General features: G+C 45.1%; 1 protein-coding gene across 1 annotated transcript in view; it reads left to right on the top strand.

Annotated features, from left to right (window-relative positions):
• RNF157 (ring finger protein 157) overlaps positions 1-24,985 on the top strand; it is a 79,953-nt gene that overhangs the window by 19,821 nt on the left and 35,147 nt on the right. Inside the window, exon 2 of the mRNA XM_052657171.1 lies at positions 879-997. Within this exon, the coding sequence (XP_052513131.1) occupies positions 879-997 (119 nt within the window). The remainder of the gene's footprint in view (positions 1-878; positions 998-24,985) is intronic.

A 24,985-nucleotide genomic window follows, 5' to 3' on the forward strand; every position in this document is an offset into this window, starting at 1 on the left:
CTGTACATGGAATTTTCCAGGCAAGAGTCTGTGTGGTAGTATATTGGTAAAGCCTGGGGCAGTATTACTTAATTTGTATTTTCCTATTAAACCATCATTTTGAAGCAAATATGGAACACAAGGACCCTTCATTGTGGAGGGTGATGGAGGTATACACGGAATTGGCAGGGAAATGCTGAGACGACTGTGTTTGGGTATGAGCCAGTGTATGGAAAGTCTGGGCAAAGGAACGTATGTGCGTGCGTGCATGCTGATACCCGCAGTTAAGATTCATGAGTACATGCAGAATAAGGAATAACCATTTCAAGTGTAAGGGAAAAAATTCAGGAACAAAATACATATATATATATATACACATTAAGGTGCATTGTGGGGCCTTCTGGTCTTTTGCTTCTTGGTGGGATAGGCAGATCATTTGAATCATCAAAGATTCAATTAAGAATGTCAAAAGGGACTTCCCCGGTGATCCGGTGGTTAAGAATCTGACTGCCAATGTAGGGGATGGGGGGATTAAGGGGGGATTCGATCCCTAGTCTGGGAAGATCCCACATGCTGCAGGGCAACTAAGCCCTGAGACCACTGAGCCAGCAGGCCACCACAAGAGAGGCCCTCAGTCACCGTAACTAGAGAAACACCACGTGAAGTACAGCCAAAGAAAAGAATGTCAAAAGGAAAACAGTGATCTGTTTTATATTTGATATCTCACTGCTAGGATTTTGCGTATTTTGTGCCATTATCCCCAATCAAGAGAAGAAAATTTTCCTAGGGTTAGAAATGGCTCTAATTGTTTGTTGAAGGGTTAACCTTCTTTTTCTTTCCCCCTGAATCGGCTTGTTCACTTGGCTTAGTTTGACTGGTTTCTGTCTCTCGCCCTCTAGGAAGCTATTTTGCCAGCCACTTCATTATGGGAGGAGAGAAGTTTGATTCAACTCACCCCGAAGGCTACTTGTTCGGAGAAAACAGCGATCTGAACTTTCTGGGGAACAGACCAGTGGCGGTATGATTATCATCCGTTTACTTCCACTCGGGGCTAAGTGGCTGAGTCAAATGGTCTTGTCAAAATAAGTTTGTAATTGCTGGTTCAGCAGCGTCTGCGGCTTGGTCTGAGTTGAGAGGAGCCAGACTGCAGCCTCTTTGGTGGAGCAGGGTCTCCTGGCACCAGAGGCTGCCCCATGGAAAAGTACCCGGTCTGCCTGAGAGTGAGGACGGCTCACAAAACCCAGCTCTCCTAGGATCTGCCCCTCTGAAGCTCTGCCTAAACGCCACCTCTGCAGACTTCCCTTACCCAGTCCCTTGCTTGTCCTCACCTTGCTTTTCATTCCTCTTCAATTGGAGAAGGAAATGGCAACCCACTCCAGTGTTCTTGCCTGGAGAATCCCAGGGATGGGGAGCCTGTTGGGCTGTCGTCTGTGGGGTTGCACAGAGTCGGACACGACTGAAGCGACTTAGCAGCAGCAGTAGCAGCATAGCAACTAATACCACATTGTTGTTTTTCGGTCGATAAATCATGTCTAACTCTTTGCAACCCCATGGGCTGCAGCATGCTAGGCTTCCCTGTCTTTTACTATCTTCCAGAGTTTGCTCAGATTCATGTCTGTTGAGTCAGTGATGCTCTCTAACCATCTCATCCTCTGCCACCCCCTTCTCCTCCTGCCTTCAATCTTTCCCAGCATCAGGGTCTTTTCCAATGAGTCAGCTCTTTGTATCAGGTGGCCAAAGTAATGGAGCTTCAGCATCAGTCCTTCCAATGAATATTCAGGGTTGAATTCCTTTGGGATTGACTGGTTTGATCTCCTTGCAGTCCGAGGGACTCTCAAGAGTCTTCTCCAGCACCACAGTTGGAAAGCATCAGTTCTTCCTAATACCACATAAGCTTCCGTTGCCTTGTCCCCTCTATTATCTGCCTTTTGCATCAGAATGTCCATTTCCCAGGGCAAGGGGGCTGTGCCACTGTCGAAACCCAGCACCCAGAACAAAGCCTGGGACATTGTGATAAGCCTTTCATAAAGATCTGTTGAATGAATGACTGACAAGTTTCCCCTCGATATCTGAGTTGATATCAGACTGTCTCTCTCTCCATTCATTCAACTCATTCCATAAATGTTTATGGGGCATTTTCTCTGCACCCAGCATGAAGCTTTGCAAAAATAGCTGCCATGTGGCTACTGATTGGCCACTTTGTGCTAAGGAAGGCCCTAGAGACTTTTCAGACATTATTTCTAATCTTCATAAAGACCCACTTTAGGACTTCCCTGGTGATCCAGTGGTTAAGACTCCGCACTTCCAGGGCAGGGGCCAGAGTTCAGTCCCTAATCTGGGTACTAAGATCCCACATGACACGTGGCAAGGCCAATAAATAAATAAATAAATAAAAACAAAACTATGTATATAAAAAAAAAACCCTACCTGTCAGAGAATTTATTATCAGTATTATTTTGTAAGTGAGAGAACTGAGGTTCCGAGCTTCTGTTGTTGTTGTTCTTTAGTTGCTAAGTCATGTCCAACTCTTTTGAGACCCCATGGACTATAGCCCGCCAGGCTTCTCTGTCCATGGGATTTTCCAGGCCGGAATACCAGAGTGGGTTTCTAGTTCCTTGTCCAGAGGATCTTCCCAACGCAGGGGCTGAACCCACATCTCCTGCAATGCAGGCGAATTCTTTACTGCTGAGCCACCAGGGAAGCCCAGTAGCCTTTATGAAGTGCACACTATGTTCCAGACCCTGTTCAAAATGCTCTCAGACAATTTTTCCCAAAGCCACATAACTAGATCTGCCTAGCTGCAGATCAGTAACCTTTCCACTGCTTCTCTTTGCTTCACAATATCCTGCCGTTCTCCAGAAACTGCTATTTTAGTGGGGCAGGCCCAACACAGGAACAAGAGATACTTCAATAGCAGTCAAGGTCTGAAAGGGCTGTGATTCTGTAGGTATAGAGAGTGGTGGAGGGGAATCGTAAGGGCCGGTGCTTTGGTTCTGGTTTTGAGGAGGAGGCCTTGGAGGATGGCTGAGTCTTCATGAGGCGGGTAGGCAAGGGGCTTCCGGGGAGGGAGGCACAGGGCACAGGTGTGAACGCATTCACATTTCTGTCGAATCAGTAACCGTTTACTGAGAAACTGCTGTGTGCCAGGCACTGTGGGAGGTGCTGGGGACACAAAGCTGAAATGAGCATGGTTTGTTCCTCCCCTGGAACAAATCAGGAAGCCAGTCTGGCAGGAGTGGCCCTTTTCCTGGTGGAGAAGCAAGGTTGGAAAGGTAGGTGGGGGCTCCGTTCCCTCAAGATGTGCTCCACCCTCTCCCACAGGCTCGGGAAATACTGAAGTGTGTTAGGCAGATGAGAGCCCCAGAGAAATCATTTGTTTTTTGGTCTTTAGGAAGGTTAATCTGATGACGATTTTCCATCTGGAGCTTTAATTAAAAAGCATTTTGGTTGTTGTTGATGGTTTTTATTGTTTTCTTCCTTTTCATCTGGGCTTCGCTGATGGCTCAGAAGGTAAAGAATCTGCGATACAGAAGACCCGAGTTCGATCTCCTGGAGACGGGAATGGCAACCCAGTCCAGTAATCTTGCCTGGAAAATTCCACGGACAGAAAAGCTTAGGGGGGCTGTAGTACGTGGGGTCACAAAGAGTCAGAAACAACTGAGCGACTAACAACACCTTTCTGTCTGGAGTGACAACCCCCCCACCACAACCCGGTGCTGTGTGCTCAGTCATGTCCAACTCTTTGTGATCCCATGAACTATAGCCTGCCGCACCCCGCCCCGCCCAGGTTCCTCTGTCCATGGAGTTTTCCTGGCAAGAATACTGGAGTGGGAAGCCATTTCCTTCTCCAGGGGATGTTCCCCACTCAGGGATCAAACTTGCATCTCCTGCATTGGTAGATGGATTTTTCACTGTGCCACCTCGGAAACCAATTCTTAGTTGAACAGTACTTTCAAAATACCAAGTACTTTCTGCTTCACAGTCAATTATGACAACTCATACTTATCAAATGTCTACTGTCTGATTTTTCTACTGTTACCTTAGCCTTTAGAGTGGAATGATCTTTTTTTCTGCTTGAGCCAGATAAGAACTCCCTTACTTCCTGGAAGTGGGCTCATGCTTGAAAAATACTCTTTCTTCTCACAGGGACTTGGCCATTTGCATCTGTTTCTTCCTCCCTTTTTTCTTTCCTCTGGTGTCAGAATAGTTTATATACTTTTTTAAAGTGTAGGTTTTTTTAAAAAAACTTTTTCAGGCCATAAAGGTGATTTTAAAACAAGGGAACACTTCTTTAGGCTCATTTTGAGGTTTATGTTGGCCAACAAACCTCCCCAAAGGGTAACCGTCTTGTTTACACTTCTGTGAGCCCATGAATGACTGAGCTCTTCCAGGAGCCCCGGACAGCAGCCTTAACCTTCACTTGCAGGCTTTCTCCCAAAGAAGCATCAACATTGGCCTTTTTGTTGTTGTTTTTGTGGACTAATCGTTAAACATGCTTCATATTGCACAGAGCAAATGTTTTCAAAGGACATCATCGTTTACGTTAAGAAAGCAAATCAGAGTCACTTCAGAAAGGGAGGTGGAAGTAGAGAATGCAACATGTTTCCCTTTGCTTTTTCCCTTTCTTAGTTAATAATAGCTAACTGAGTGAACGCTCACCATTTGCCAGGCCCAGTTGTTCCAAGTTCTCTGTATGTGTTGACTCTTTGTGTCCTTGTTGATGCCGCAGTGAGGCCGAACTGAAACGTCAGAGTTTGGAGCAGAGAAAGGTTTATTGCGGGACCATGGAAGGAGATGGGTGGCTCATGCTGTAAAAAGCCTCAACTCTCCAAAGCGTTTCAGCACAGCACTTTGAAATGGCAGGCGAGGCAGGGGTGGGCGGTGTTGCGAGGTATGTGATCGCCTTGTGCACGGTTCTCTGGCTGATAAGGAGGGAGCAGGGGCTGCCACAGGGGTTCACTTTATCGGTCCTCAGGCCCCAGGAGGCCTGGGGCTCTGTGCTCCTGGTCATCAAGTAGCTCTTCCATTTGGTGGGAGTTTTTTTCAGATCTGCAAAACAACTCAGGACATTTGCATCAAATACTATTATCTAGGTGCTTCCGAGAGGAGCTGAAGCAGAGGATATGGGGGAAGGCCTGTCCAGGGAAGGCCCCATAGGGTCCTGCTCGGTTACATCCTCACACCCTAATAAGGAAGGTCCTGATTTGATGGATGAAAACAAGAGACACAAGGAATTGAAGCAAAGATTGCAAAGCCTAGAAGTGACTGACTCAGGACTTGAACCCAGCAGTCCAGTTCCAGAGCCTGGGGTCCCCTGCCCTTTCCTGATGGTCAGGTTAGGGGTACTCAGGACCCCTGCCCACATCTTGTATGTGAGTCTGAGTAGATCCTCGAGGGCAGTTTGTGAAATGTGGAGAGAGTAGCCAGCATGCCTGTGACACGTTCTCACGAGTGTCTCTTGAGAGAGTTTGTATTTGGTGTGTAATTCCACCAGCTGACCTGACCTTGGCCGCCTGCTGTTACCGCACGTCAGCTTGTTTAGGGGAAGGCCCAGCGACTGAAGGCTGGCTGGTCACTTGAGTTCTCCAGAGCTGACCTCTACTCTCTGCTAACATATCTCAGTGTCGGTAGACGGGCGTTGGGTTGCAGAGGAAAGAGAACAACAGCCTTATAAAGCTATCCAACAGCCCCAGGCAGGAACGGCTCCTCTTTCCAAAGAGATGGGGACACAATATGTTGAAATACATGGTTAGATTAAGTTATAAAGGCCGTAGACTTCCTGGCTTCTGGGGCTTGTTGTATTTCCTGTCATCTTCTGAATGATCAGACTCAGATGAGTCCCATTCAGCTATGGCTCGGCCTGTAGTTTTTACAGAAGCTCATCTCCCGCTTAGGATAATCCATCCGTCAAAGTCAGATGTATTATCAAGTCTTCAGGTCAGATTTAAAGAACCAGAGTGTGGGTGTATAGGGAAGGATGGTTGAAGAGAGGTCGGAATCAAGATTGCAAATTTTACATACCTATTGCAACCCTAGCAGTGAAGATTGCAACCCAAACTCTTTGCAGCCCTGGCAAGGGTCCATCACCCAGGCTCTCAAATTACCCACTTGTAACGGGGAGGCTGTTCTGACTTTGTAGCAATGTCATGCTTGAAAAATGTGTTGGAATTGCTGGAGAAAGAGAAGTGTGCAACAACGTTAGCTGCACTCGCTAGCCTTTCAGGTTGGTTATTTCTGCAATTACAGTTCTGGGTGGAGCACATACTCACTTTTTTTTTTTTTTTAAGTTAATTGTGAGTTTTTTCTTATTTTATTTCATTTTTAAATTTTCTTGGCCAAGCCACGTAGCAGGGGGGATCATAGTTCCCAGACTAGGGATCGAACTCATGCCCCTTGCATTGGAAGCGCCGAGTCTTAACCGCTGGACCACCAGACAGATCCCCTCACTGGTTGTTAAGGAACTGTCTTAAGTAGTGAACAGGGCTTCTACAGGTCCTTCTACTCTGGCGTCTGTATAGAGGAGATGAGATGGTGGTGTTTGTACATCACAGTTGAGGCCACCCTCCCCTTCCCTAGGTGGCAGAAGAACTGATGGTGGTTTTTTGGTCCTTTATTGCGTTAGATCTTTTTTTTTCTTTAAGAGCTTCTTTTCTTTTTTTTTTATGCCTGCACTGGATCTTCGTTTGCTTTGCTTGCGCTTTCTCTAATTGCGGCGAGCAGGGGGCTGCTCTTCCTTGTGGTGCGTGGGTTTCTCATTGTGGAGGCCTCTCTTATGGTGGAGAGCTAAGCACACAAGGTCTGTAACTGTGGCTTCCAGGTTGTAGAGCTCGGGCTTCCATAGTTGCGGCACACAGGCTTAGTATGTTGCGTGGCGTGTGGAGTCCTTCCTGACCAGGGATTGAACCCATGTCCCCTGCATTGGCAGGCAGATTCCTATCCGCTGCAGCACCAGGGAAGTCCTAGATCTTATTTTATTGAGGTAAATTACTGCTAAAACTATAAATCATTTGGAGGTTTAGTGACTTTAGGATTGTCAGTTATCGAGAGAGATCTTGACTCCAGAGGCATTTAAAAAAATATCCATCTTGCTGGAATATTTTAAGAATTCAAACAGTGACAACTATAGTGCTTTGATTTCCATTTTAGAAAGTTAATTCTTTAACTCAACTCAGAGTGTCGAGTGAATGAGAAAGAGAAGAAGAGACCAGTTAGGAAGTCATAGTTTACCTTACTTTTCAGATAAAAAGTACGTTTATCTAGAGAGAAACACACTCCATAGATAAGAGTGTGGGCCATATCAGAAGACGATAATGGCCCAGAAGTCATAGTTCATGTTAGTTAAGAATGAAAAGTGCCTGAACTAGGATATTGACATTAAAAAAAAAAAAAAAAAAAGGATCCAAGAGTTCTGGGCAGTTAGAGTTGAGGAAAGGGGAGAAGGCAAGGCAGGGGACACGGAAGAGCAGAGCCCCCGGGGGCAGCTGCCGCTTAAACAGGGCGCCCTGCAGGTGTTTTGTCTGAAGGCTGGTTTGTGCCCAGGCCTCAGTGTAACCAGGCAGGTTGGTCACAGGTACAGTGATATCTACGGCCTTAGAGCCTCTATTTATCTGCACAGGCTGCCGTAACAAAATACCATAGGCTGGGTGGCTTAAACAGCAGATACTCATTTTTCATGGTTCTGGAGGCTGAGAAGTCCAGGATCAAGGTGCCAGCAGACCAGGCTGCCAGTGAAGGCCCTCTTCCTTACTTGCCATGACTGCCTTCTACTGGGTCTTCACACAGCAGAAAGAGCCTGGGAGTTCCCTAGTGGTTAGGATTCTGGGCTTTCACTGGCACAGGTTGGGTTTCAGTCCCTGGTTGGGGAATTGAGATTCTGCAAGCCTCTCAGTACAGCCAAAAAGGAAAAAGAGAGAGAATGATATAGCTCTGTTTCTGTTCCCATCTTGAAGGGCCCACCCTTATGACTTTATCTAACCGTATGTTGTTGTTTAGTCACTAAGTTGTGTCCAACTCTTTGCGACCCTATGGACTGTAGCCCTCCCAGGCTCCTCTGTCCATGGGATTTCCCAGGCTAGAATACTGGAGTGGGACTGTAGACCCCCAGGCTCTTCTGTCCATGGGATTTCCCAGGCAAGAATACTGGAGTGGGTTGCCATTTCCTTCTCCAATGCATGAAAGTGAAAAGTGAAAGGGAAGTCGCTCAGTCGAGTCCGACTCTTAGCAACCCCATGGACTACAGCCCACCAGGCTCCTCCACCCGTGGGATTTTCCAGGCAAGAGTACTGGAGTGGGTTGCCATCACCTTCTCTGAAGGAAACCCTATCTAACCTAATTACCTTTCGAAAGCCCCATCTCTTTGGAAGTTGGGCTTCAGTGTATGAATGGGGGAGGGGGCATAATTGAGTCCATTGTTGTTGTTGTTCAGTTGATAAGTCCTGTCTGACTGTTTGCGACCCCATGAATTGAGCATGTCAGTCCTGCCTGTTCTTCACTATCTCCTGGAGTTTGCTCAAACTCATGTCCACTGAGTCAGTGATGCCATGAGTTCATGACACAATGTAAAAGTCCATGGAAGAAGTGTGTGGGTGCGTGTTTGTATTAAATTGGATTTTTTGCCTTTTGTCCATCTTCTTTCCCTCTTCCTTCCTTTGTTATGGTACTACAGCTGTTTTTCATTTTTTTGGACATTCAGTTTGCAGTACGTATTTAATTTCCATCTATGGCCCAGCTATTTGTCGTTTCCAAATGTCCATGTAGAGGAAGAACATACTTCTGTGTGTCTCCTCTGAGCTCACCATTCTCCTGCAGCCCTGATTCACTTTGACATCAGATACGTGTGAGTTTTCCACACATTAGGCAGGAATCATCAGATAAATTGTAGCGTGTCTATACTATGAACTCAGCCAAAAATAAGGTAGAGCTGTATTTACTGAGATGAAAATATATCCATGACCACATCATTTACCAAGAAAAGCAAGTTGCTATATATAATGTAGAGTCTGGTTTCACTTCTGATAAAAGTATTAGTAACAGTGTGTAAAATATTTGTGCATACATTTATGTTGATATTTACAGGTGCATAAAAATACATGAGCACACAGCATTTGAACCTGTGACAGGGGTAACTCTTGGGGCTACATCAGTGACAAGAGGTCCTTTCTTCATATCCTTCTGTGTTGTTTGAATTTTCCCCAGTGGATATGTTTTCATTTTTTAATTGAAAGCATTTACATTTTCTCTAAAAATAGAAAAAGGATTACCATTGAGCATAGGAAGGAAATAGGCCTAGGAGAATATATAAAAGTAGGAAAATGAAGGCCATTCATAGAATAATAGATTTTTTTAGTGAACTGCAGGAAGTGGCCTGCTGAGTGGGGTTGCATGCTCAGTCAGTCAGTCGTGTCTGACTTTTTGTGACCCCACGGACTGTAGCCTGCCAGGCTCCTCTGTCTATGGGATTTCTCAGGCAAGAATACTGGAGTGGGTTTCCATTTTCTCCTCCAGGGGATCTTCCTGACCCAGGGCTCGAACCTGCATCTCCCAGATCTCCTGCTCGGCAGGTCCATTCTTTACCACCGAGCACCAGGTTAGGATGTACTAAGAAGTGGTTGCGGGCTTGTAGAAAAAGACAAAGACATCAGAATCAGCATGGGGAGGAGTAGAGCTGGGAGCTTCAGCCTCTGGGTTGTCAAGGTGCAATGATTCACCTTTAGAAAGGTCAGATTCAGTGTGACTGGGTCCTGTTTTTAACAACCTGAGAGTCCAAGAAAATCCAGACTATAAAAAAGCTAAACTATGAATATTTATACTTTTAAAATGCGAATAGGGCTTTACAGACCTTTATGTAAGGGTTTTTTAAAAACAGCACTCTTATAATACCTGTCTCCCTACTCCTGGACTCTCCCCGGAGGTGACTACCCTGCTCAGTTCAATATGTTATCTTCTCAATCTTACTTTCATGTTTTAAAACTGTGACAAAATATGCATAACATAAAAGGTATCATCTTAGCAATTTTAAGTATACCAATGTCAGTATATTACACTGTTTTACACCCAAGCTCCAGAACTCTTTTCATCTTGCAAAACTGAAGCTCTGTCCCCATTAAATACGAACTCGCCCTTTTCCTCTCCTTTCAGCCCCTGGCAACCGTTCTAAGAATTTGACTTCTAGAGAAGTCTGTATCATGGAGTCTTACAGTATTTGGCTTTTTGTGACCTGTTTATTTCATTGAGCATAATGTTTTCAAGGTTCATGCATGTTGTAGCCTATATCAGAATTTCCTTCTTTTTTTTTTAAAAAAAAGTATTCAATGGCTGTATCAGGTGTTAGTTGTGGCATTAAGGAAATTTTAGTTGAGGCACCTGGGAGTCTTGTCTTGCAAGCTCTTAGTTGCAGCATGTGAGATCTAGTTCCCTGACTAGGGATTGAACCCAGGCCCCATTTTTTGGGAGCTTGGAGTCTTAGCCACAGGGCTACCAGAATTCTGGCAGTCCCAGAATCTCCTTCCTTTTTAAGGCTGAGCAATATTCCAGGATATAGATAGACCACATTTTGTTTATCCTTTCATCTGTCAATAGACACTTGGGTTGCTTCCTCCTGTTGGCTGTTGTGAATAATACTGCTAAGAACATGAGTGTTACATTCCATTTTTAAGGCACCCATGCCAGTATTGGCCTAGGGAAGAGGACCATTCACTTTTAGAAATTATGTAAATAAAATTATTGTATGTCTTCAGTTTTGAAATGTAACTTGTTTTTCGTCGTTACCCCTTGGCTTTGGGTTAAGATGTGTGCTAGTCGCTCGGTCGTGTTGGACTCTTTGCAATGCCATGGACTGTATAGCCTGCCAGTCTCTGTCCACGGGATTTCCCAGGCAAGAATACTGGAGTGGGTAGCCCCGGGCAAGAATACTGGAGTGGGTAGCCTTTCCTTTCTCCAGGGGATTTTCCCAACCTAGGGATTGAACCCAGGTCTCCTGCATTGCAGGCAGATTCTTTACCATCTGAGTGATCTATTCTATTTATGTTACTTTGTAATTCTTAATAAAGATGAAGGAATCATTTCAAATGCATTCTTTTAGGGAAAGTTGCTACCTACCACTTCAGTTCAGTTCAGTTCAGTCACTCAGTCCTGTCTGACTCTTTGCGACCCCATGAATTGCAGCACGCCAGGCCTCCCTGTCCATCAACTCCAGGAGTCCACCCAAACTCATGTGCATCAAGTTGGTGATGCCATCCAGCCATCTCTTCCTCTGTCATCCCCTTTTCCTCCTGCCCCCAATCCCTCCCAGCATCAGGGTCTTTTCCAATGAATCAACTCTTCGCATGAGGTGGCCAAAGTACTGGAGTTTCAGCTTTAGCATCAGTCCTTCCAAAGAACACCCAGGGCTGATCTCCTTTAGAATGGACTGGTTGGATATCCTTGCAGTCCAAGGGACTCTCAAGAGTCTTCTCCAACACCACAGTTCAAAAGCATCAATTCTTCGGCGCTCAGCTTTCTTCACAGTCCAACTCTCACATCCATACATGACTACTGGAAAAACCATAACCTTGATTAGACGGACCTTTGTTGGCAAAATAATGTCTCCACTTTTTAATATGCTATCTAGGTTGGTCATAACTTTCCTTCCAAGGAGTAAGTGTCTTTTAATTTCATGGCTGTAATCCTACCACTTAGTGAATAAATATTGAGTATGTAAACAAAGACTATTTTGCAGTGTGCAGATACCATCCTATCGTATTTCCAAATACTGAGGGACTATAACCAAATTGTAGGTTTTAGTCAAGAGTTAGCTTCAACTGTCTCTTGATTCCAGAGATAACATCAAAAAACTGGTAGTTTTATTTTAAAATGTATTTATTTATTTGATGGTATTGGGTCTTAGTTGAGACACGTAGGATCTTCATTACATCATACAGGATCTTGCATTGCTGGGCACAAACTCTCTAGTTGTGGCCCTCAAGCTCGGTAGCTGTGGCCTGTGGGCCTAGTTGCTCCACAGCATGTGGGGTTTTAGCTCCCTACTTAGGGATCAAACCTGTGCCCCCTGCTTTGAAAGGTGAATTCTTAACCACTGGACCCCTAGGGAAGTCCCATGCTGGTTACTTTTACATGCAGTGTAGGACAGATTATGTTTTAGGTAAATAAAAGCATAAAAAATAAGAGTACGTGTAATGTTAGCTCCACCTTTGGAAAATAAATTATAGCATAAAAAAGACAGCTTTGAAAGCTAGGTGGTTGAGTCCAAGCATTTGCTATAGTACTTGGCACTAAGAAGGGATTTTTAATGTGACTTCTGTCCTGGTTTTGCACCCTGAGATCTCTGTTTTATGGAGATGAGTTTCTGTAGGTGACGGATCGTGGGATGGAAAAGGGTTCCACTGGTGTGACGGGGCAGGAGAGTGGCGGGGGGCCCTGAGCCACACCATCGGGTTCACTGTGAGGTCCCAGTGATGAGGAGGGGTGTCCCAAAGATGTCAGGTCAGCTGATAATGACTGTTCCTGGCACCTGCTCTTTTTTTTTTTTTTAACTTTCTTTTCTGGAAACAAAAACCATCTGCTTTTAATTTACTTTCTGTTTTTTTTAACTTTTGTATTGGGAGTTGTGAAATATTTATATGGAAGTATATAAACCATATCTACTGTTAAAGAAACTATAAACAAACACCCTTGGACTCACCACCCAGATCAAGAAATGAAGCATTGCTAGCACCTTAGCAGTCTGCCCTGTGCCGGACCCTGGTCACAGCTTTATCGAGATACAATTCACCATGGATTTCTCCACAGAAGCATTACCATCTTTCCGATGGTAGTTAATAAGTATCTTGGGGAAGTTAGTTGGAAACTACTGCCTAGATGTCTTCTTTTTTTAATGCAAAAACCGCTCACTAAGTGTACTCCTTTCTTCACATAAAGGTGCTGCACTGGCTGAGGTTAGTGAAATAGGACATTGCATATATTAGATCTAGGGCATTGCTGAAAGATTCAAGGCAGAGACTGTGATTCTATCTGTCTGGTATGTCGGGTTCAATGTATAGTCTTATGGAATTAAAGGTGTAGAAAGGAGTGGCAAGGTAACCTGAAATTATGAGAAAAAGGAAAAAAGAAAATTCCCTAGAGAAGAAATGTTGCTGGAGATGACGTTGCTGGAAGGAACAGGAACAGTGTTTAGGAACTTCCCTGGTGGGCCAGTGGCTAAGCCTCTGCACTCCCAGTGCAGAGGGGCCTGAGTTGGATCCCTGATCAGGGAACTAGATCCCACAGGCCACAACTAAGAATCTGCACGCTGCAACTGAGACCTGGTGCAGCCAAATAAATAAATACGTAAATATTAAAAAAAAAGAAGAAGTAGAAGAAGAAGGGGCTTCCCTGGTGGCTCAGTATAACGAATCTGCCTGCCAATGCGGGAGACAGGGATTTGATCCCTGGTCTGGGAAGATCCCACATGCCGTGCAGCAGGTCAGCCCCTGTGCCCCTACTGAGCTTGTGCCCTGGAGCCGGAGAGCCACGACTACTGAGCCCTTGTGTAGCAGTCACTAAAGCCCTTGCACCCTAGAGCCCGCGCTCCGCTACAAGAGAAGCTACCGCAATGAGAAGCCTGTGCACCGAAATTAGAGAGAAAGCCCAAGCAGCAGTGAAGGCCCAGCCCGGCCAAAACTAAAATAAATCTAAAGAAGAAGAAGAGGGCCTGATCTGTGAGGCACAGTCAGTGTAGTGTCTAGGCTTTGGTGCTCAGACTGTGTGTCCCCGGCCCTCTCAAAGGACACAGCCAGCTCATGGCTTTTCCTGCTGTATGTGGCAGACCCTTTCTAGTATGCCAGCTCCTCTAGGTCCCATGTTGGTTACTTTTACATGCAGTATAGGATAGATTATGTTTTAGGTAAATAAAAGCCTAAAATAAAGAGACTTAACAGTATGTGTAATGTTAGCTCCACCTTTGAAAAATAAATTATAACATAAAAAAGACAGCTTTGAAAGTTAGTCGGTTGAGTCCAAGTGTTTGCTATAGTACTTGGCACTAAGAAGGGATTTTTAATGTGACTTCTGTGCTGGCTTTCCACCCTGAGACCTCTGTTTTATGGAGATGGGTTTCTGTAGGGGACGGATGGTGGGGTGGGAAAGGGTTCCACTGGTGTGACGGGGCAGGAGAGTGGCTGGGGGCCCTGAGCCACATTGTCAGGTTCACTCTGAGGTCCCAGTGACCTCAAGGTCTGTTTTTCCAAAGACTGCTGTGCCAGTTTTAGAATCATTTAGTGTGGTCCATTGCTCTTCCAGGCTTCCCTGGTGGCTCAGAGGGAAAAGAATCTGCCTGCAATGCAGGAGACCTGGGTTCAATCCCTGGGTTGGGAAGATCCCCTGGAGAAGGGAACGGCTACCCACGCCAGTATTTTGGCCTGGAGGATTCCATGGACAGAGGAGCCTGGCGGGCTGTAGTCCATGGGGTCGCAAAGAGTCAGACATGACTGAGTGACCTTCACTTTCACTTCACTATTGCTCTTCCAGGCTCCTAAGAGGCGCCCCCCCCCCCCCCGCCCCCAGCACATGAGACCCTGATGTTTGCCAGGGTGTTTATGGGAGGATGTCCTCAGTGGCTCTTCCCCATCCTGCTTTATATTCCACACCCCTGACTGATACCCCCAGGACCCACGCATCCTTTCAGTTCCTGCCTGTGTGCGCGTTAGCCCGGTCCCCTGGGGTGTTTGGGATGATGAGCCCAGCAACCCCATTGGGTGATGCTGAGATTTCACCCTCATTATGGTCTAATGGCCAGGAGGGAAGTGGGGGCAGTCCTGAGTAGGGCAGGCACTGTCTTGTAAGAGGCTTGTCTTGTTTGAGACTGCCGCTGTAGTCTTCAAGCAAGGGGGATTCCTGTTTACCAAGGAGAGGGAGTCAGCCACTTTGTGGGCCCAGGTAATCTGGGGTTTGAGGTTCTCAAGTAAATAGACACAGACACCCCCATCCTGAGGCTTCCCAGGTGACTCCGTGGTAAAAGAACCTGCCTGCCAATGCAGGGGATGCAAGGAGAAGGAAATGGTAACCCACCCCAGTACTCTTGCCTGGAAAATTCCATGGATAGAAGAGCCTGGTGGGCTATAGTCCATGGGGTTGCAAAGAGTCAGACACGACTGAGTGACCAAGCAGGACACACAGCCCCATCTCAAGCCTTAGAGTTCATGCCTTTCCATGAGGGCCTTGACTTTGATGTAACAGACTTGCCTGGACTGAGTTCACCCTTCTTAGTTTTTTTTCGTGGCTGTGCTGGGTCTACGTTGCTGTGTAGGCTTTCTCTCGTTGCAGGGAGCAGGGGCTACTCTCTAGTTGCAGTGCTTGGCCTTCTCATTGCAGTGGCTTCTCTTGTGGAGCTTAGGCTCTAGGGCGCACAGGCCCAGTAGTTGTGGAGCTTAGTGCTCCAGGGCAACTTCCTGGACCAGGGATCGAACCCGTGTCCCCTGCATTGGCAGGCAGACTCTTAATCACTGGACCACCAGGGAAGTCCTTCTTCTTGGTTCTGCCACTCCTTAATATCAAGTGCTGTGCCTGCGGGGGGTGAGTGCTTTTAGGCCGATTGTCATACTTGGCTTCATGTCATCATATCTGAGATTGTGTTTTTCCGTTTTCATTGGATAGACGATTTTTAATAACAGCCACCCAGTCCCACGGTCCTTCTTGTGGCTGTTTCTTCGGCACCTCCTGTACCAGAGACGTGAAACTGGTCAGTGTGCGCCCCCTCACCCCTGCCACAGCTCATAGCATCCCAGGGACCTTCACCCCACTGATGGGTTCACGTCGCCATCTGGCAGGTGAATGACCCACCACCCCCAGAATTCCACCTGCCGACTCCCCTTCCGTAGGTAGCCTCTGATGCCACCTGTTCTAAGGCAGACTCTCTGGAAGCAAACCTGCATTGGAGATCTTTATGAAAACTGTTTATTGAAGGAATGCTCTTTGGAGAAAAGGTAAAACGGAAGCCAGATGGTGCAGGGGAGCAAAATTAGCAACAGTGTGGTCTTGGCAGAGACTTGCTCCAGCCTGGTCCCTTGGAAAAACTCTGTGGAGTACAGCTTGCACCACAGAATCCCCGCATCTCGAGGACAAGGGGCTGGCCTTTTGTACCCCCTGCCCTGCTGCTGTGAACCTTCTATTGTATGAATTTTGTTCAGCATGAAAGTGAAAGTGTTAGTTGCTCAGTCATGTCGACTCTTTTGCTACCCCATGGACTGTAGCCCGCCAGGCTCCTCTGTCCCTGGGATTCTCCAGGCAAGAATACTGGAGTAGGTGGCCATTCCCTTCTCCAGGCGATCTGCCCGACCCAGGGATTGAACTCAGGTCTCCAGCATTGCAGGCAGATTCTTTACCATCTGAGCCACCAGGGAAGCCTTTGTTCAGCATACGCATGCATATTTGTTAGGTGTATGCTCATGGTTGGCCTTGCTGGGGCACCCAGCATGCTGTAGAAGACTCTGCCAGACAGTTTTCCAAAGCAGCTTTGCCAATTTTACTCCTACCAGGAGTGTTTGGGGTCCCTGGCACCTAGTTATTTTCCATCTTTTTCATCTTGGCTATTCTGGTGGGAAAGCACAATTAATTTCCATTTTCTGGATGACACAAGAGGTTGAGTACATTTTTTTTCCTTAGTTTTTTTTTTTTTTTTAAGTGAACCATTTTATAGTCTTTTCTTGAATTTGTTACAATATTGCTTATTTTTATTTTTTTGGCCATGAAGCATGTGGGACCTTAGTCCCCTGACCAGAGATCCAGCCCAAGTCCCATCATTGGGAGACGATGTCTTAACCGCTGAACCTTAGCTTCCCTCACTGGGAAGTCCCAGTGAAGCTGAGCACCTTTACATATGTTTAGTGGCCATTTGGATCCATCCTTGGAAAAGTGTCAGTTCAAACCTTTTCTCTTAGCTCAGCTGCTTTTTCTTCCTTAGTAAGGAAATAACAGGGCGGCATGAGTCTTTGCTCAGATAAATACATTGCAAATATCTTCTCCTAGTCTCTGCTTGCTTTTCACTCTCTCTTTTGAAAAATTATTTATGAGAGTTTCCTGGTAGCCTGGTGGTTAGGATTCAGTGCTTTCACTGCTGTGGCCCAGATTCAATCCCTGGTCAGGGAACTGAGATCCCACAAGCCGTGCAGCCAAAAATAAAATAAACAAATACACTTGGTTGAGACATAATTGACAGGTAACTATTGTGTTAGTGTGAGGTGTGCAGCCTATTGACTTGACACATTTGTATATTGCAATATGATTACCACCAAACGTGGTTGCTAACACCCACCTCAGGGCATGCCGTTTTTCTTTTCTGTGGTGAGAAAACATTTCAGACCTAGTCTCTTAGCAGCTTTGAAGTTCAATGCCTTTTTCATTCTTTTCATGGTATCTTTAGTTGAACAGAAGTTCTAAATGTTAATATAGTCCAGTTTATCTATTTTTTTGTATGGTGGAACTTTTTTGTATCCTATTTAAGAAATGTTTCAAATAACAAAATCAGGAAGATGTTTTGGTTTTCCTCTAACAACTTTGTTTTACTTTTCACATTTAGGCTTGTCATCCACCTGGAATTGACCTGGGAGTGTGCTGTGAAGTAGGGGCCGAGGTTTTTTTTTTTTTCCCATACTTGTTTATTTGGCTACTCTGGTCTTAGTTGTGGCAAGCAGGATCTTAGTTGCAGCATAGCTTCCTGACCAGGGATCAAACCCGGGCCCCCTGCACTGGGAGCTTGGGAGCTCACAGTCAGCCGCTGGACCACCAGGGAAGTCCCAGGGCCAAGCTTCTTTTCCTTTTTTTTTTTTTGTTAAAATTGACCCAACACCGACTGTGGAAAAGGCTGTCCATCCCTTTCTCACGGCGCTGCAAATTGGGTGGCCGTATCCAGTTTCTGCAGTAAAGAATCCACTCACATCCAGCCTGAGGGTGGCAGGGGTGGAGAGGGGAGCGAGCCTGGTGGCCGGGTTCTGGGAGATCCTCAGGGAAGGGGCTAAATGGTCTCAGCAAGCTTCGTTTCGAAGCACTTTGCTTTAGCTATCAGTTTTCACAGAGCTGCCTCGCCTCAGCCGTACCCCGTGTCCCCCGGGTCCCCGGGACTGTCAGATCCTCTGATGTATTCTCTGAGAAACCTGACTTTAAGAAAAAACAGGAAAAGTCTACAAGGAGTAAATGCTGGAGAGGGTGTGGAGAAAAGGGAACCCTCTTACACTGTTGGTGGGAATGCAAACTACTACAGCCACTATGGAGAACAGTGTGGAGATTCCTTAAAAAACTGGAAATAGAACTGCCTTATGACCCAGCAATCCCACTGCTGGGCATACACACCGAGGAAACCAGAATTAAAAGAGACACGTGTACCCCAGTGTTCATCACAGCACTGTTTATAATAGCCAGGACATGGAAGCAACCTGGATGTCCATCAGTAGATGAATGGATAAGAAAGCTGTGGTACATATACACAATGGAGTATTACTCAGCCATTAAAAATAATACATTTGAATCAGTTCTAATGAGGTGGATGAAACTGGAGCTGATTATACAGAATGAAGTAAGCCAGAAAGAAAAACACCAATACAGTATACTAACGCATATAGATGGAATTTAGAAAGATGGTAACAATAACCCTGTATGCGAGACAGCAAAAGAGACACAGATGTATAGAACAGTCTTTTGGACTCTGTGGGAGAGGGCAAGGGTGGGATGATTTGGGAGAATGGCATTGAAACATGTATAAGAAACGAATCGCCAGTCTATGTTCGATGCAGGATACAGGATGCTTGGGGCTGGTGCACTGGGATGACCCAGAGGGATGGTACAGGGAGGGAGGTGGGAGGGGGGTTCAGGATGGGGAACACGTGTACACCCGTGGCAGATTCATGTTGATGTATGGCAAAACCAATACAATATTGTAAAGTAATTAGCCTCCAATTAAAATAAATAACTTTAAATTTAAAAATTTAAAAAAAAAAACAAAAGAGAAAAATAAATGAGTTTTGAATCCCCCCCCAAAAAAAGAAAAAACAGGAATGTCTTAAAAAGGAGGAGGAGTTCACAGACATACCAGTGCCCTCTGCAGCCTGGCCTCCACATGGTCCGGGGAGCCCCTGTTTGTGGATGTGTAATAAGAAGTCCCCCAGACGCTGTGTGCATGCGCTGGTGGGAGTAGGGACAGGTCAGCTCTGCTGCTCCGTCAGCAGCCCTCAGCCAGAGGGGTCGGTCCCAGCTCCCCACCAGCGCGTGCCTGGGTCTCCCTGCAGAATGCAAGCGGATTGTCTCAGACCTGAGCTTTGTGTTCTTCACTGGTTCGTGGTTGCTTTGAATCTAGTGCAGAGGTCACACTTGTGCGCTGGACCACCAGGGTCACAGCAGACAAGAGGCAAGCTTGCTCAGCTCTCATTTTACCTTAGACTGTGTCTCCCATGTCCTTCTAATCATAAACTGAGGATCTCAGAGAGCCTTCCAGTCGCTGTGGTAAGAATTTTTATGCCTCCACGCAGAGAATGCGTGCTGTTCCCAGGAGGTTCAGTTCCAATAGACTGTGTGGAAGATTTGCAGTCATTCTCCCAGGTAAAAGTGAGATGTGTCCTAAATTGTATTTACTCCAAGTGTTTTGGGATTCATGGATAAGAAATACTTATCTAACTGCTCATTTGTGCATTCTTTTTTCCAAAAATTCAAAATGGGATTACAGGTAGAATTTCTTTTTTTAGAAAATAATATTGTCACAAATAATCATCACTAATGATCAGTTCAGTTCAGTCGCTCAGTCGTGTCCGACTCTTTGCGACCCCATGAATCGCAGCACGCCAGGCCTCCCTGTCCATCACCAACTCCCGGAGTTCACCCAAACTCATGTGCATCGAGTTGGTGATGCCATCCAGCCATCTCATCCTCTGGTCCCCTTTTCCTCCTGCCCCCAATCCCTCCCAGCATCGGGGTCTTTTCCAATGAGTCAACTCTTTGCATGAGTTGGCCAAAGTATTGGAGTTTCAGCCTCAGCATCAGTCCTTTCAATGAACACCCAGGACTGATCTTCTTTAAGATGGACTGGTTGGATCTCCTTGCAGTCCAAGGGACTCGCAAGAGTCTTCTCCAGCACCACAGTGATAACCTATATTTTCATAGCATGGTGTGATTTTTAGAACATTTTCTATTTGCTCTTAATTCAGTATTCTGGCCTGGAGAATTCCATGGACTGTATAGTCTATGGGGTCGCAAATAGTCAGGCAACAACACTGAGCGACTTTCATTATCTTCTTACTACTTACCCCATCTGATAGACAAGGGCTGTAAATCCCATTTTACAGATAAGGAAACTGATGCCACAGATGTTAAATTACTCACCCGAGAATAGAAGCAAGAACTTGGATCTTCCCTCCTGCTGTCTTTTTTTTTTTAATATATATAATTTTATTACAAAATTAAAAAAAAACAAAAACACAGCATTCTCGTTCTAGAAAACCCAAAAGTTGCTATTGATGCTAATTTCTATGAGTTTGCTGTGCTACCATATACAAGTCAAGAAATTAAAGAAACCATTAAATATATAGAAATATTTAACATCAGAAGCTTGAAACTCTACCTGTATGTAGTAGCCCCTCGAAAAGCCACAACTTGCATTTTTCAAAAAGTATTTTCTCTACAAAGAATCTTATCAACTCTACAAAAATCTGTACAGTTTTTATACTGAAGCTAATATTGAGCTGCACTTGAATTCACATTCTTAGCAAAACAATTGCCTGAGCACACACGCACACTCCACACACATCATTACAAGATAGCCCTTTATTCCTCACCTTCCTCCTCCTCCTCCTCATCTTCCTCCTCCTCCTCCTCATCTTCATCTTCTTCCTCCTCATCTTCTGGCTCCTTCTTCTTCTTGGAGCCTGTCGGCCTGCCAGGGCCCTTTCTTCCCCCGCTTCAGTCTTCCCGTGGCACGGTATGCAGCAATATCCTTTTCGTATTTCTCCTTTAGCTTAGCTGCTTTCTGTTCATACGGCTGTTGATCTTTGGCTGACTGCTCAGGCCACATTTCACTCAATTTGTTTTTGCAGTATCCTCAATGGATAAGCCGGGGTGTTCGCTTTTGATCTTTGGGCGATGTTTGGAGCAAAACAGGAAGAAGGCAGATGGAGGCCTTTTCGGAGCGTTGGGATCTTTTTTCTTTCCCTTCTTGTCACCTTTAGGAGGAACATAATTTTTCATCTACCTGTCGCAGCGAGCTTTGTCACTTTTTGCCATGTCTCCGAACTTGGACTTTTCCTTGGCCGACATGGTCTTCCGTCTCTCGGAACATTTCTTGGAAAACTCTGCAAAATTGACTGAGGAGTCGGGGTGCTTCTTCTTGTGCTCCTTGAGGCAGGTCTGCACGAAGAAGGCATATGAAGACATCTTGCCCCGCGGCTTGTTGGGGTCGCCCTTCCCCATGCTGCTGCTGCTGCTGCTGCGGTGGAGGCGGCGTGTCCACCTGGCGAAAGATTTTCCTCCGAGTTCGGCTCAGCGGCCGCATCTGACCGCTACGCTGCTGCCCCAGCTCCGTTGTGAACTGGTTCCCCTCCTGGTGTCTTATCAAATCGTTTCACTTGTATTCTTTGATTTCATGCTTGCACACAGCTCACTGGCAGGACCAGAGGATCCTATCTCCTGTTTGAACTTAAAAAATATTGTTCCATAAAGCCTATATTAAAAAGCACGTGGCAAGAATTTCCCGGGCAATCTAATGGTTAAGATTCCGTACTTTCAATGCAGGGGACGTGGGTTTGATCCTTGGTTGGGAAACTAAGATTCCACATGCCACATGGTGCAGGCAAAACCAAAAACCAAAAAGCACATGGCAAGGAATTCCCTCATTGCCTGGTGGTCAGGACTTGGTGCTTTTATTGCTCTGCCCTGGGTTCAATCCCTGCTTCAGGAACTGAGATCCTTCAAGTCAAGCGGTGCTGCCAAAAAGAAAAAGAAAAGAAAAAAAAAAAAGTGGTGGGAGCGGGGTTCAGGATGCGGAACACATGTACACCCATGGCTGATTCATGTGAATGTATGGCAAAAACCACCACAATATTGTAAAGTAATTAGCCTCCAATTAAAAAAAAAAAGAATGTATATATGGGTAAAACTGAACCACTTTGCTATACAGCAGATTGGCACAACGTTGTAAATCAACTATACTTCAATTAAGAGTAAATTAAATAAAAAACACATGGCAGCCTGTTTTTTAGGTATTTTGTGAGTATTAATTGTGCCAACCTGCTGTTTAGGGCAAATATTCAAAATCCAGGTGGTCACCATGGGCACACACTGTGCTTCTCTGAAGGCTTTATTCAGATCTTCATTCTACAGATACCCATTTTAATCATTTATGTGTGCTGGTCTAATCACCCTGGGTGATACAAAAATGTCTCTAGCATAGACTTTGCCCTCCAGTTTATCATCTCGCAGGAAGTTCAGACACATATACACAAAAGGGGAAGTGATAAATGAAGTGAAGACTGAGCTTCCAGAAGTTCTGAGAAACTTTACTTTGTGACATAAGTTTTGCTGACTTGGAAAGTGCTGCTAAACGCATGAACTTTTGGTTTGTTGTTTAAGGCTGTGTCTCTCAACAAACCAGGGCACAGAGAACTGCTGCGGTTTTCAACAGTGAAACTAAAGCTTCTGTGTTGCAGGAATTTCCTCGAAATTTCTTTGAAACATACTGAAACTCAGTACACACTCTTACCTCTTATTTCCTGTTGTCAGGGTCCACCCCAGCTTACGGGAAACTATAGGTATCTGTGTTGCATTTCAAAGAAAAATTTGGTTAATTTTTTTCAGCTTTTAAAGAGATGCAAAATGACCTTATATCGTAAGAAAAGTGGTTCTTTTTTTTTTTTTTACAAAAGTATATAAAAAAGACTTCTGGGTCAAATAATGTGGTTATATGTAGATAGCATCCCTGAATGGCACACTTATTTCACTCAACTAAAATAGTAGCTCTGATTATTACAGAAATGAATCAGACGTGTGCTTTATCTTTAGAAGACAGCTCTGACAAAGCAGGCTTTGTGGTAAAGGTTGCTATAATTATAGAATAGAATGTAGTCCCATAGTTTCCATTTATTAAAAATGTAAATGCTTTTAATACCAAAGGTGCATGTCCTCTGCTAACCCAGACTGTTAAATGGTTTCTTAAAGAATGAGAGGGAGATGACTTCCCTGTTGGTCCAGTGGTTAAGACTGAGCTTCTACCGCAGGGAGCAGGGGCTTCCTCCCCTGGTAAGGAACTGAGATCCCACAGCCACGTGGTACAGCCAAAAAAAAAGTTAGCCCAGGCACTTAATAGAAGTGATGATAGTAATAAGTACCAGTGGGTGCCATTTACAGTCAACACAGTTATTTCACCATTAACAGTCCAGCTGTTTTCTCCCAGCCCCAAAGCACCCTCTAAGGTGAGCAGGGGTAATGTTCGGGAAGTCTTCTCCCAGGTTTCTCCACTTCCAGGCTCTGCCAAGAGGGGATGCTAACGAGTCTGCAGGCCTGGAGGAGGAGGAAGCGTGGTACCCAGAGGTGCCAGCTTCTGGGAGCCTCTAAGATCTGATAGCCCCGACCTTGCCCCCTGGTCCCCTCAGCACTGGGGACGGTGGCGGCCTCCCCAAGGTGACTGTGTCAGCTCAGTGTCCCTTTTTTGTGTTTGGGTTCTCCAGTGCCCGTTTAACCAGTTCCTTCTATTAAATTCTCTGTTAAAATGCTTGGTGTGGTTTGTTTTCCTGACTGGACCTTGATTAATATAACCTTTACTCTCTCAAATTGTAAGGCAGCTATTATCAGGCATATTTTACTGATGAGCACGTGGAGACTTAGGGTACAGCGGTTTGTGTAGAATTGCGCAACCACTAGTACAAGAGCCAAGACAGGCCCACCTTCCATTGTGAGATCCTCTGCTTTCCATTCCTTCTCGTCCTTTCTCTTGCTTAACTTCCTCCCTTCCTTTTTTTTTTTTTTTTTTTTAATAATTTTATACCAAAAGGAAAAGGACTTCTCTGGCAGTCCAGTGGTTAAGATTTTGCACTTCCACTGTAGAAGATACAGGTTCAATCCTTGGTTGGGGGACTAAGATCCCACATGCCCCTCTGCACAGCCCAAATAATAATAATAATAATAATAATAATTTTATCCTTAACAGAAGAACTGCAAAGGTAGTAGGAAATTCTGGTATACCCTTCACCCAGCTTTCTCTGATGTTAATGTCTTATACAACCATGAAGCATTTATCCAAACTAAAAATTAGCATACGAACATTACTATTTTTCAAAGCTACAGATTTTATTAGGACTACACCAGTGTTTCCATTAATGTCTTTTTTTTAAGTTCCAGATTACCTTTGGTTGTTATGTCTCCTTTATCTCGTCCAATCTTTACAGTTTCTGTTTTTCCTTGTTTTTCACAACTGTGACAATTTTGAGATGTATAGTTAGATATTTTGTAGATCTCCCATCAGTTTGGGTTTCCTGAGGTTTTCTTGTGATTAGATTAGAATTATGGTTTGGGAGGAAGAACACCACAGAGGTAAGTGCCCTTCTTATTACATCAAATCAGAGGCACATAATCGTTCATGCAACTCCCAGTGATGGCAACCTTGATCACTTAGTCAAGGTGGGTGTCTGTCAGGCTTACCCACTATAAATCTTTCCTTTTCCATAATTTATTTGTTTAGAAGCTAGTTACTAAATCCTCTTGCTGAACTTTTGACTTCCCACTTAATCCCCGGGCTCTGCTTTCTTGGAAGATTATTAACTAGTGCTTAAAGAATCTTTGTATTAATTGACTAGGCTGAGAATTATAAACCCAGGAGCCAGACTAACCATGCTGAGATTTATGGGTGTGTATTGCTTCTTGGAAAATTATTAGCCGTTGCACCATTTTTGCCTTGCACTATGTTTAAACATGGAACTTGGCTATTTTTAGTCTCAGAAAGCTTATGGTTAATGCTAGGACACTTTCTTTTACTTGATGAACTGGAATCACCTCTGACAAGCCC

The sequence above is a fragment of the Budorcas taxicolor genome, chromosome 19 (genome assembly GCF_023091745.1).
Source record: "Budorcas taxicolor isolate Tak-1 chromosome 19, Takin1.1, whole genome shotgun sequence".
Lineage (NCBI taxonomy): Eukaryota > Metazoa > Chordata > Mammalia > Artiodactyla > Bovidae > Budorcas > Budorcas taxicolor.